Source organism: Triturus cristatus, chromosome 7, assembly GCF_964204655.1.
Source record: "Triturus cristatus chromosome 7, aTriCri1.1, whole genome shotgun sequence".
Lineage (NCBI taxonomy): Eukaryota > Metazoa > Chordata > Amphibia > Caudata > Salamandridae > Triturus > Triturus cristatus.
Window position 1 is genome coordinate 1,597,722,853 of NC_140590.1, and position 13,890 is coordinate 1,597,736,742.

Below are 13,890 nucleotides of genomic sequence, written 5' to 3' on the forward strand. Positions count from 1 at the left end.
AACTGTTACTTCACTACAGCTTTAACACTACACACAAGTACCAACGTTTTTTCAAGCAAGTCTGGAAGCCATCAAATAAATGTAACCAACTTGTGAAATGTATGACTTGTATCTCATAAATTTGCCTTGATCCTCGATATAGACGAGGCAAGGGGAACGCTCAATATTTATTTGCGAGACTTCACTTACCATGAAGATGTAGGTTTTCAATGAACTTCTGCACTAAAGGCTTGGGATGCACATAAAACACTATACAAACAGACTCAGTAAACACAAGGAAGGCAAGGAACAGGCGATCTAGGTTGATTTTAATAAAAGTATGTACACTTTTCAACATAATTAATGACATATCTTCTCATACCTATACAAACGGATATGGCAACCACCAATAATGCGCTCGGTTGATAAAGTAGCATAAGATAGTGATATAATGATATGTGTTGGATGGCAACAATGGAGAAAAGACACTGGTTGGGTGTTATTTCCTGTGTAGGAGCTCGTTCTCCCTTTCTTAGTGGCTGCTTGGTTCAACAGTTGCACTAAGGCTTGACATGCCTCTTGAGGCTCAGTGACAACCATGTGGTAGGAGCGACGAGATTAAGCAGCACATTCTTCTTTCATTGTAGGAGATAGGGTGCCTCCATCAAACGTGTTCAACATATTATTTAAAGGCTGGAAACTATGTACTGCACTTTTTAATTGCATCACACAGTGATGAAAACAAAACCCTGGTATTTGAACTATTCTTCGAGTTCTCTGTGACTGTAAGTAATCCATGGATTCGTTCAAATATTTTATATTTAAATGATGGTGGCCTCTGGGGTACACTGAAGAGAAGACGTGTGATTTTTGTTTGCATCTTTTAAAAATGGATTGCAGGGTCAAACTCGATAAGATTTTAACACATTTTAACGCTTGTTTTATCAAATATGGCAGCTATTGTATTTAGATTATCAGACAAAGTTATTTGCCATGACAGCTTCATTGTGAAACATTTTTTTAATGAATGTTGTAAATCGGATCAAGCACATCACTAAAATATTCTTTTTAAACGGGTCGATGGATTAGGTGCAAATATAACAATTCATCTAAGATGGTCAAGCATCTTGAAAACTGAATTTATATTGTCCATAAAATATTAATTAAAATCCAGTGACTGATTTTTTAAAAAAGTCTTCAGTTATTTTGTACTAAAATTTGTATATATGGTTGAGGGGAGGGTCAGAGAGTGGTTTTGACACCACCATATTTTTAAGGCAATAGTTCTTCTAATCACTGTCAAGAACAGCCTCACATATCTGGAACATCAAACATTAAAAAGATTTTGGAACAAATTCCATTAGCGAAATGCAAAAACTGAATTCCGGTACACCATATCTTGGTAAGTTTCACTAATGCAGATTCCTATTTGCTACAATTTCGCCAGACCCTAGAAAGGTGCCTCGTTTCTCAAAGGAAAAAAATGGTCTTTAAAAATCTGATGGAGGTTTATTTGTCACTCTTGGTTCCGTTCGTATCTCTTACCAACAACGTAACAATCTCTCCATGTATTCTACTGAGCAGATGTTCCGAAGATGTCTTGTGTAAACGCTGATAACATTCCAATGCTGTATTCACCTTGCAATGGGCTGGCCAGAGTCTCATTTCTTTCTGTGGTACTTAGCAAACTGTGTTTGAATCAATTTCATAGTTAAGCAGCATGCAAAATACAGCATCCTCCACCCCCACCAAAGGTCCTGTGCAATGATAGCATCACTGCGTAACGGAACAGTCCGAGTAGCAGTAGTGTCTGGAGGACGTAGAATCAAGATTCCCGTTTATCCTAGTTTACGTGGTGTTTTGGCAACAGTTTTCTTTTCATTCGTAGGAGCTGCTGCTGGGAGCCTGCCCCTGTGGAAGATGGTAGTCAAGAAAGTTATGCAGGTGATCAGCATCAGGAGGAAAACAATGGGCTGCCACTGTCCAGGCACCTCCTTCATGATATTTCGTAGGCTTCTTCCCAATGTTTGGCTTATGTGCTCCAGTGGGTGGACGATTATCCGCCCAACAGCAGAGCTAACTGCCTGTAAGGAAGAAAAAAAACATATTAAGAATTGATTGTCTTTGGTCAGTCGCGTAATCAAAATGTTTAACAGGAAACACCTTCAGATGACATTCTTATGTATGGGACATAGTGCAAATTGAGCTACAAAGCAACAGAGTGAATGTTATATACATAGAGCAGTTTTTATAGTGGACAGCAAAAAGGCAATACGGTAGGGGAGACTAGGGTTACTTGACCAGAGGTAATAGTTTACAGTGAGGAGGTGAAAGGCATTGCTATTTCTTACTCAAGTTATCCAGTCTATCCCATTTCAATTCACAGAAGTATACTCCTCAACAATGATACATCTTTTCTGCTCTTCCATAAATTAGTTAACTACATCAATCTTTTATATTCCAACACGATGCTCATATTTGTCCGCAATTTAATGAAAGCAAAGATGAGTAAACCAAATTTGATTCTATAGACAACCAAAAGCTGAAAAACTCAAATTCTGACTTAGTTTCCACCTGAGCACACATTTTATTCAAATTGAGTTTTTGTTCATTTCAGCACATCACACAAGAAGCAACATGTATTGTAGGCATTCTGTTCTAGGGATGCAATTAATACACGTTATGTTCTCACACTCTGAGCCAGGATAAAGGGTGCGGAATTGGCTTCAAAGTGCATGTAATTACTTCCTATTTATCCCCAGATATTGAAGGTCAAAGAAGCATCACAGGACATGGCTCCATTTTAAAATATTTGCAATGCGTAACTTCCATGGAGGTTTTGAGGTCACTTATCCTAGATAAATCCTTGGGACGATTTCAAAATGTATTTCTGCACCTTTGATGCTCAATAACAATAAAACCTCATCTTAACAATTGCATATTATGTACAACATGATTCATATTATGAAAAAAAGGTTGTGCAGTTGCTTATACCACCACATAGCTGACGTTCATCTTACACTACATCTAGAGCTTTAGAATAAGATAATTGGATTGACAAAATGTGAACCTACATAAGAGACTACCAGCAGAGTATAACTGTGTCTCATTTCAGCCAGACAACCGGTCTAGATGTGCAAATTGGTAAGTTCAGAACATGGATTCCTTTTAGCTCTTGCTACAGCATTGGCACCCCCAATCTACTTTTTAATGTTTCATTTAATATCATCAAATCGACTTTTGCAGCTTATGCCATGATCAGTGTTGCAACATAAACCCCAATACATTTTAACAACTTTTCACACTCTCAGGTAGGTTTCCAGATAACTGAACATAAACTCACTTTACTGAATTTGGCAAAAAGTGACAAAAATAAACAAGCATTGGCAAAGTCATTAGGTCTCATCAACGGAGAGGTGTGTGGTGAAAAACAAATGGGCATAAAGTAACACGGGGTAAGCAAATAGGAAGTGAACGCAGGGGAGTGGGAGACATACATGAGAAGAAAGTAGCAGCCTCAAACCGAGCCATGGAAAGTCAGAGGAGGGGAAAAACCAAAGAAGAGCAAGTGAAGCACACACGCAGTAACAAATTAGAAGCAAGGAAATGAGAGCACCAATAAAGCCAACCAATAATAAGTAATGGACGAGCTCTAACCGCACGGTATGTCTCGCAACAGACAGCACATGTGCAGTCTTAGGAGAGACCTAATAGACTGAGGAGTCTGCATCCTGTTTTCACCTGTTTTGCTCAGCTAGGATGCTCTCTACTATTGTTTCTTACAGATTTGAAGAAATTATTTAAAGCAAATACATATCTGTTCATGTTGTAATTCGTAGCTACAAAGGTAAAGACAAGGTTTTAAAGTCTTATATATTTTATTTCTTGTTCGATGAGCGTTATACTCCCAGTTACCCTGTGCCCAGGGTACCTTGGCGAAAATGCAGCTACTTCTCTATGTAAGACCAATTTGCCATTTATGCTGCAGGGTGATCTGAATAGTTATATTTTACCTTTTTCTACTGATCACTGTTCACAAAGTTATGTTTATTTTCAGGATAAGTTTGTAGTCTTCAGAAGCACATTCAATGTCTGCAAGTAAGAGGTTTGTGAGACCAATGCTTGCAAGGTACAGCTAACAGTCTCTTGACTGCAACTACAACGTCTAGGTTTACCGTTTGAGAAAAGGATACGGACTAAAAAAGGGCAATGATGAAGCTAAGCGCTATAGTTTGATGCTATCATAACTGGTTTGAAGGAATCAGACAGAGTAGGCCAAACTGAAAGAAATCTGTAACTACTGGGAATAACCTGGGGATGACCGCGATCATAGAAAATAATTAACAGGGTGACATCTAGGGGTGGGTGGAATTTTCGTAGTCGCGCTACACAAAGCTCTTTGAAACGGTAAAAAATCTCCGCGAGCACACAGAGTTCTGCGAACACGCAGAATTGCTTGTTCCGTCCGTTCGCGATGCTTTTTTCCTGTTCGCGAATGCTGTTTGCGTGCTCGGGGGAAAATATCTTGCGAACACGCATTTTGAAAGCGCGAACAAGCAAAAATCCCATGCAGCCGCGGAATTTTTGGCAATTCCGCGTTCTCCGCGAAACGCGAAATTACCAAAATTCCACGAGCGGAACGGAAATTACCGCCCAGGCCTAGTGACATCCATGTTAAATATAGCCACTGCTATTTGTATAAAACAAATACCCAAACAAATATTGAATTAACACTATAGCATCAACAAATGGATCTACAGTTCTTACCACACACAGCACGGTTTCTCTGTGCTGTTGAAAATGTATTACTATTACACAACACAATGGTCCTCATTTTGTCATACTCTGAATGACATTAAGCCGAGTTGACCTGCTGGGAATTCATCTCTCTATAACATATGCATGGAAACACTTAGGGGTCCCAGCTACACGCTAAACGTACACGTTAAGTATCTTCATCATGAACCAGTGGAAGCTGATTTAACATGTCCTCAGTTCTAGAAGATAGTAGATTGAGCCTATTGTATCAAGGCCGAAGAGTCAATGAGAGCGTCTGAATGTCACCCACTGAAGACTGGTCTTCATTAGTCACTGGTGAACTTGGAGAACTACTTAAAGTCCTTCATAAATCTTACCTGGAGATGCATCTTGAAAATATTATATCCAAGCAGGTGCCTTAACTTATTTCGTGATTTTTGAAAGTTCTCATACTTACGTTGTGTGTACTGTAGTACTGTCACCCAATGACCACTTCAAAGAGCTGACTTGGCAGAAACAAGGAACAGTTACAAGTCCTAGGAATAAACCCAGTGCTAAGTGTGAAACTGTTGTGAGATTCTTTCCAAGTATTTGTGGCCACTAATTTCTGCCCTCCGCTTCCACATTTATATTTTTTCAGTTTGAACTTCCGTAAACGACAGTTGTGCCAGCCTTCAGTTTTTGACAGTGATAGAGCGCCACATTATTCAGAAAATTGTAGGGGTGCATCATATTCACTGTTAGTCCGCACCCACATATTAATCGAAATTTTATTCAGGTGTGACGTAGTAATATATCACTCAGATCTGCTTATAATAGTAAGATCAGACATGTAACCATGCTTTTCATGAAGAACAATGCCGTAGTTCACTGCAAATGTATTCTAGTCAATGCATAATGATTGGGTTTCATGTAATGAGATGCATTAGGTTTAAACGTGCACCATATTAAAAAGTCTGCACATGTAGTTTGCTTATTCATATATAAAGTGTAACTAAGTTAAGGCTTGTAATGTGATTTTAGAAGTGTAAGGTTTAAACTGTGTAAAGGCCTGAACGCATATACGTTTAAAGAGAAAGCCTGTTCATTTTCTTATGTTAGCTAAATGCTGTAGGCCGAAATGATTTTCCCTTGGTAAGGCTTTGAGTTTCAGGATGTTAGAAAATCTTAGAGAAGTGGAAGGTTTCTCGTTCTCATGTTTTTTTTGCAGGTGCAAGGACACTTAGGTTGTTAGAGAGACTAGGCCTCTGTTTTAGGAGTTAAGATAGCACGAGAAGCCAATATGGGAGTACACCGGAATTTAAGAATGATACTTTCGGCAGAGCAGGTGCCTGGGACCCAAGGTCAAGATAACCGTCGCTGGATGGGATACAAGTTTCACTGGAAAAGTACTGGAAGAAGACCTGGCTGAAGAGGTGTGTCGGAGGGCGTGTTCTATGTTTTGGGGGTTTTGTATTAGGGACATTGCCCGAGGGTTGAGCAGGTGAGGCTTAGATGGTAAGCTAGAAGGAGCATCTTAGAGCGAGCTTTGATTAAGTGAGAGCACTTCTAAGGAAGTCTTCACTTCTGACACCTTTTTATCCTCTTGCCTGAAAGGGAAAATACTAAGTAGGGATGTCACCTTAGAAATAGAGTAGGGATAGTCTAACTGATTTTCCTTCAAGCTAATGACTTCCAATGTAGAGACTGGCGTAATTTTCGTATTTCTGATGTTATTGGAATTGATTATTCTTCTTATCCGGAGTCGGATGAGGCTCCTGCATAGGATTTCTTTTGTATTAGTGCCCATTTATTTTCTTCACCTTGTACTGAGGTGGTTGTATGTGCAGTTATTCTTGGTAATAATAAATTCCCAAAATTGAGATTCAGAGTCAGTGGTCCTTTCAAAGAGTAAAGTAAATTATTGCTATATGTTAAAATTTGATTTCCTTCCCTCTACACTATTTAGCAGATAAAAAGATCCTGGCGACCTAAGAGGATTCTTTGTGATGATAAGGTAGATAAGAAACCGGCGTCATCAGTTGGTAGCAGAGTAGGATGGTTATCTCTGATAGTGAGGGGAGATCTAGATCAAGATAAGAGATTCTAGAGGTCCATAGAATTCGAGGGATGGTGGCCCATCGGATGGTGAGCGGCAGACAACGGCAGTTGATGGAGATTGATGGAAAGTAGCGGTGCGGCGGAATGCAGCAGTTCGTGGAGGAATGAGTATGAACAGGGTGATGTACTTTGTAGATTGCGGTGTTGATTTGATTGTGTGATGTCTTGCCGAGTTAGTATGAGAGTTGAGTGATTGTGAGATTCGGCTGTGAGAGCGCGCAGCCTGAAGATGTGGTGTAGAAGACACCCAAGGTAGATTTTGTTGACCATTGTAAGGGAATCGTGAGACGTCATCGATTACCCAGACCGGGATAGGGGGAGCGAATGTGTGAGTGTGTGAGTAACCGACGCTGGCCGTGGGTTGTTGTATGTGGAATATTGAGTATTTGAAGCCTATCAGTTGAGGTGATTGTCTGACCGTTTCACGGACAGACAGTTGCCAGGGTTGAGGTCAACATTTTCGAGAGACTGTCGTAGGCAGTCGGAGAAGTGATTGTCCGGTCGTTTGTCGACAGACAATTACTTCAGAGTATGAATGGAGAAATGCAAGGGTGAGACGCGAATTGTGAAGGAGGGGAACTGCTGCGAGCGGAGGAAGTGTGATGTTAGGAGGTGTCGCGCTGCGATAGGTCGGTTGGTGTGAGTCGCGCTGCTATTGGTGGATTGACATCAGGAAGTGAACAAAAACATTGTTTGCGATCGAAAACTTGTTCATCATGAAATGTTTTAAGGTTTTCCGAGAATTATGTAGAGGTGACGAACAGGTGGTTACTCGAGGGGGAGAAGAAGCCCCTCCCGAGGATACTCCAGCGCATTATATGGCAAAGAATGTGGGATTGCATACTGTAATTTGGCTTGAAAATTGGCATAAAATGACTTATGGAGAGGGAGAACTGACTTTCCCACGATATGGTACTTTCAGGTTGGAGGTGTTGTATCAGTTGAAATCTGTAATGTCCTCGTTGCGACCTCTGCCGAGACCAACCCAGTTCAAGGCGTTACATGCATGGATCAGAGCAGCGTATTGACAGGAAAAGAGACAAAAGTCAAGAAAAGTGAAGAAGTCAATCAGGGCATTCCAGGATGCGAGGTGGGATGCGCTAGAAAAGAGGTGGAGAGTAGAAACGATTGAGGGAGATAGATTGTACCCGCTACTAGAAAAAACAGATGGTGCGAAGGCAAGGAGTGTAGACGAGGACGATAGTGATACGGATGACAGTTTGGTAAAGAGGTGGTTGTCCGAAAGACCGCCTCCATTTAATCCAGATTCCTATGAAGGGAAATCGGCTCCAGCAGAAGGGACTAGTGGATTACAGACTCAGTCAGAGGTGAGAGTTGTAGGGAAGATCTCGACAGGAACGGAGAACATGAAAATTCAGTCCGTAGCAAGCACAGAGGTTGGGAGAGGTGTGAGGTTACCGGATGCTTTAAAAGTACCGGTTACCATTGGACCAATTGTTTCAGTCTACGATCCAGACCAAGAGAGAGTTGGTAGTCTAGCACAGTCAGCTACAGGATCAAGGAGTGTGGTTGAGGGAAACAGGACAGCAAGCGAGATGGAGCAGACTCCGAGACCTATAGAATGGAGTACGCCATTGCCAGCCACCGCAGACTCCTCTAGGGGACAGGTGGATGCGAGACCAATAAGACCAAGGTCTTTGGCCGAGTCAAGATCAGACTTGAGAATGTGGGTACCGCCTGCAAGGAATCAGTGTGAGAGAACCGTAGAGAGTGAGGAGCAAGGTAATGCAGGAAACCGACCAGTCTCTAGGAATATGACAGAAGAGAATAGACATCGAGAAAAGAGCTGCGAGTACGACGAACGGAATGGTGCAGCCTGTTGAGAAATATTGAAAGACGCCCTGAAAGGGCGGATGTTAGATGTAGTGAGATTGAAAACAGAAGTAGACAAAATAATAAATGGAAATTTGCCTCTTGAAAGGATATACATGTATGAACAAGATGAGTTACTCTTTGTAGCAAAGGATATCACTCGCAAGGCAAGAACTGCACACGAGAAACTGACAGAGTTGGCCAAGAAGTATGAGGTGGACTTGTCTAAAACTAAGTAATTGCAGGGAAACCATAGGTTGCAGTATGGTGACCAAGAACTGGAAGTGAAAAGAGTCATGGGGTTAAGGACCCATATCAAAGATTTGATTATAGCAATGCGTGCATGGATCATGCTTGATAAATGGGAGGAAAGATGGTCCAAGAAGAAGAGCTCCAAAAAGATGGTAGAAGAGACGCCGCCTCCAGGTGGCGGGACGATAGGCATAGGGAATTTCCCTTTACGGGAGGTACAGAATGGAGGGTACATGCATGTGCCTTGGAGTAGGGGTGATTTGGCCGCATTTACTAACGATTTCCCTCGGTTGAGGGAGAAGCCTGTAGAGTGATGCAAGCAGGTTGATCGCTTTGTCAAGATCTCAAAAGTGTTGTGGATTGATTTGAACACGTTATTTAACATTGTGGTTCCAGGGGACTTATGGTCTGCATGTAAAATTGCTGTTGAATGGCCGACTTCAGACCCCGAAAGAAATCCTATCTCGAATGGTCCATCACCCATAATCATGAAGAAGTTTGAGCAAGTGATTGCGTGGCTAAAATCGAAAATTTCGCCTCAGGATATTGATTGGGTCAAGATAGATCGGACAGTCCAGGAACCAAAAGAGACGGTGCACGAGTACTATGAACGCCTCTTGCAGGCTTTCAAACAGTACAGCGGATTAGATGCCTTAGATACAAAAGACATGGGACAGTTTGTTTTGAAGTTTGTGCTGGGATTGAGACCAGAAGTTAGTCTGATGATACAGCAACATCTGATTTGCTGGCAGAACAAGCCGGTGGATGAGATTCTGCGGTATACCAGATACTGCAGTGATGAGCTAGATTAGAAGCACAGGAAATTGAAAGACAAACTGATGCTTGTTCAGATGCAAACGGCTCAAGTTCAGCCTAGCGGAGGGACGTTAGGGAGGAGGCAAGGAAATAACCAAGGAGGGAATCAGAATGTCCAAGGTCAGGGAAGACCAAAGCCAGTTGACCCTAAGACAGGAATGGATGTGGCGACATTGAAAAAGACCACTGCGTGTCATCTTTGTCACCGGATCGGGCACTGGAAACGCGAGTGTCCCTTGAACCCAATTAATCAGGTGCAGCAAGAAGTAGAGATAGCTCACGTACCTGTACCTGAAGCAGTTCCTACAGTGACTAGACCAAGGTCGATGAAAGGGGGGACTTTCAGCCCACTGGTACAAGTTCCCCAGCCACCTAGAGTTCAATATGTTCAGCAGGGAGCTCGGACTTATCAACAGATGCCCTTGTTTGAAGGGTATGAGGAGTTCAGCCCAGACCCGTTGGCATGACGGTGCCTGCAAGGGGAGGAGGACTGCACCCTTGGAGGTAGACCAGAGGGGACCATTTGTAGAAGCAGACGAAGGTCATCCTACCACCTTTTTGGTTGATACTCGTGCTACCCGGTCTACTGTGAGATCTGCAGTAGTCCCTAACCTACCCCTCTCGGGACAATCAATCCAAGTTGTTGGACTGGCAAACAAGAAAATGACTAGCCCATTGACAGAGCCAATTGATGTGCGAATAGGAACTTTCCAAGTTCGACACCGGTTTGTGGTGTGTGACTCAAGTTCAGTTTGCCTGTTAGGAAAATATCTGTTGTGCAAACTAAATTGTACCATCTACTGCACACCGAAGGGAGTTGAAGTACAGACAAAGGATGATGATGCGACCTTTAAAGTTGCAAATCAACACTTGTGCATCGAAATTTACCCGGCACTGTCAGTGGAGGAACTTCCACTTGACTTGAGGGATTCTGTGTCACCCGAGGTGTGGGACTTCACCGGAGAAGAGATTGAGTTGATCAAAGGTGTGGAGCCAGTGAAGATTCAGGTCAAACAGAACATAGAATTCCCCATGACGCCCCAGTACAATTTGTCAACCGAGACTATTGCAGGGATCAAACCTGTGATCGAGTCTATGATCAAGCAGGGAATTCTGAAAGAGATCATGGGTAGCCCATGTAATTCACCTATCATGGGACTACAGAAACCGAGTGGGAAATTCAGGATTGTGCAGGACCTGCGAAAGGTCAACACGATAGTTGTTCCATGCTGTCCGGTGGTATCGAATCCATCTGTGATACTGTTTCAGATTCTGGGCGAAGCTGAGTGGTTTACAGTGATTGATCTGTGTCAAGCATTCTTCTCGATTCCACTCCATGAGGAAAGCCAATTTCTTTTTGCTTTCCGGGTGGAAAATCGTGTGTTAACGTGGTGCCGTATCCCCCAGGGGTACACCCACAGTCCTTCGATCTTTAATCAGATCTTGAAGAATAATCTTGAGAGTCTCGTGTAGCCACAGCACTCTGCTCTGGTACAATACATCGATGACTTGCTCGTTGCCTCAGAAACAGAGGATGCTTGCAGGATTGATACCATTGCTTTACTGAATCATTTGGCAGAGAATGGACACAAAGTGTCCCCAAACAAATTGCAGTATTGTCTGAGTGAAGTGCAGTATTTGGGTCACAGAATTAAGAAAGGCAAGAGGAAGGTGTCACCAGATCGCATTGAGGCAATTATGAACATGCCTGTACCTACAACACAGAGAGAAGTCAGAATTTTCTTGGGGATGGTTGGCTACTGTCTCCAATGGATTCCCAACTTCTCCTTTGAAGCAAAACCTTTACAGAGGCGGACCCACAAGGATGTGAGTGATCCGGTACCATGGGACAACGACTGTTAAATGTCGTTTTTAAGGCTGAGAGAGGCTATGTGTCGCGCTCCAGCTTTGGGAATGCCTGATTACAACACGCTTTCTCGTTGTTCTGTTGCGAGAGAGAAGGTTGTGCATTGTCAGTTTTGACTCAGAATCATGGAGGTGTCCGTAGACCAGTTGCCTACTTTTCAGATACATTAGATCCAGTAGCTTCAGCGTTGCCCGGATGTCTCAAATCCGTTGCTGCAACAGGTGTCAGTATTGAAAGATGTGAGAGTATTGTCATGGTACACCCACTTACAGTCTATGAACCACATTCTGTTGAACTGTTGATGACAAGGACCAAAACGCAGCACATCACAAATAACCGATTAACACGTTATGAGCAAGTTATACTGGCCGCAGAAAATGTGATGTTGAAGAGGTGTTCTGTTTTGAATCCCGCCACCCTGATGCCAATTCCAAATGCAGATGGTGAAGATTGTGAGGACCATGATTGTCTCGATGTGACTGAACTATGCACCAAACCGAGACCAGACATTGTTGATGAACCGCTCCCTGACCCTGATGAAACTTTATTTGTGGACGGTTCATGCTTAAGGGACAATGTTGGTCGATTAAGAGCAGCGTTTGCTGTATGTACCATCACTGGAGTTGTTGAAGCTGCTTGTTTAGAGGGAGTACACTCTGCACAAGTAGCTGAAATCATTGCTTTGACCCGTGCCTGTTTGGCTGCTGATCAGATTCGGATAACGATTTACACTGACAGTCAGTACGGGTTTGGTGTGGTTCATGACTTCGGACAGCTGTGGTCACAGAGAGGTTTCATGACATCTTCAGGTTCGCCCATCAGAAATGGGGAATATGTCAGACAGTTGTTGGAAGCATTACAGTGTCCCAAGGAAATTGCGGTTGTCAAATGTTCTGCTCACAGTGGAGGGATTGATTTTGTTTAATTGGGTAATAACTATGCAGACGAGGTTGCCCGTTTTTGTGCAGAACAAGGATGCATATTTAGAGGAGGTTATACTGGAGAAAGCCAAGAAAGAACCGAGCTCAGCATGATGTTAGCCATGGCAGACACTTGGGAGGAACTAAAACGACTGCAGGATGAGGTTGCCGACCAAGAATGTGATGGCTGGATAAGATCAGGATGTGAGAAAGGAGATGTGGATGTGTGGGTCTCGAGTGATGGTCGAGCTGTGTTGCCGGAAAGTTTGCTGAGTCCAATGGCAAGATTGATACACGGTACAGTACATCTTGGCAGAGATGCAACGGTGCGAGTGTTCAGACAGACATGGTACAATCCAAAGTTTTGCGCAGTTGCTGAAGCTGTATGCCAGAGGTGTGTTACGTGTCAAAAGATGAATGCAGGAAAGAAGACTGCCGTAACTTTGAGTCACATTGGGAGGTCAGGAGGGCCTTTCAATAGAATGCAATTGGATTTCATTGAGATGCCAAAGTGTAATGGATTGAGGTACATCTTAGTCGTGGTGTGTGTCTTTTCAAGGTGGGTGGAGGCTTACCCAACAGGTAGATGTGACACACTCACCGTAGCTAAGCTATTATTGAGGGAGCTCATCCCAAGGTTCGGTTTTCCGACCTCTCTGGAATCAGATAGAGGGACACACTTCCACAGTGAGATCGTGAAATTACTTTGTGCTGCCCTGAATGTGGTTCAGAGGTTACATTGCAGTTATCGACCAGAGGCTTCTGGGATGGTGGAACAGGTTAATGGAACTTTGAAAGCACGAATGGCAAAAGTGTGCTCTTCAACATCTCTGAAATGGCCTGATGCACTGCCTTTGGTCCTCATGAGCCTTCGTAGTGTTCCAGATAGGAGAACGGGTTTGTCACCTCACGAGATCCTGATGGGGAGGGCAATGCGATTACCAGCAACTGCTCTAATTAGCATCACTGATGACTTAATTCTCAACTACTGTAAGGGACTGGCTGACTTAGTCCGTTCTGTGTCTCAGCAGGTACAAGCAGCAACTGTTCCAGCCGCAAGTGACCTGTGCCACAGCCTGTGCCCGGGAGATTGGGTGCTTGTTCGCAAACACGTGAGAAAAAGTTGCCTGGATGTCCGTTGGCGTGGCCCGTACCAGGTAATACTGGTCATGAACACGGCAGTGAAGTGTGGAGGGTTGCTGAACTGGGTGCATGTCTCCCATACCCGCAGAGTTCCAGTCCCCTTGGAAGAAACAGCCCCTCTCGTAAATGAAAGTCCAGCTGAGGTGGCAGGGCCATCTGAGAGGGCAAGTCGAGCTGTGAGGGTTGCTGACGCAGTTGGTTGTGCATTGGATCTGGCTGACC

General features: G+C 43.3%; 1 protein-coding gene across 3 annotated transcripts in view; it reads right to left on the bottom strand.

Moving 5' to 3' along the window:
• Positions 1 to 291: 291 nt before the first annotated feature.
• The window catches only part of LOC146812475 (chloride channel CLIC-like protein 1), a 1,578,371-nt gene continuing 1,564,772 nt past the window's right edge, over positions 292 to 13,890 (bottom strand). For 2 of the 3 annotated variants that reach the window (XM_085619463.1, XM_085619466.1), the window contains one exon: positions 292 to 2,063. In XM_085619463.1, the coding sequence (XP_085475589.1) occupies positions 1,818 to 2,063 (246 nt within the window). In that variant the 3' untranslated portion in view covers positions 292 to 1,817. The remainder of the gene's footprint in view (positions 2,064 to 13,890) is intronic. The other variant, XM_085619464.1, reaches the window with a different exon arrangement.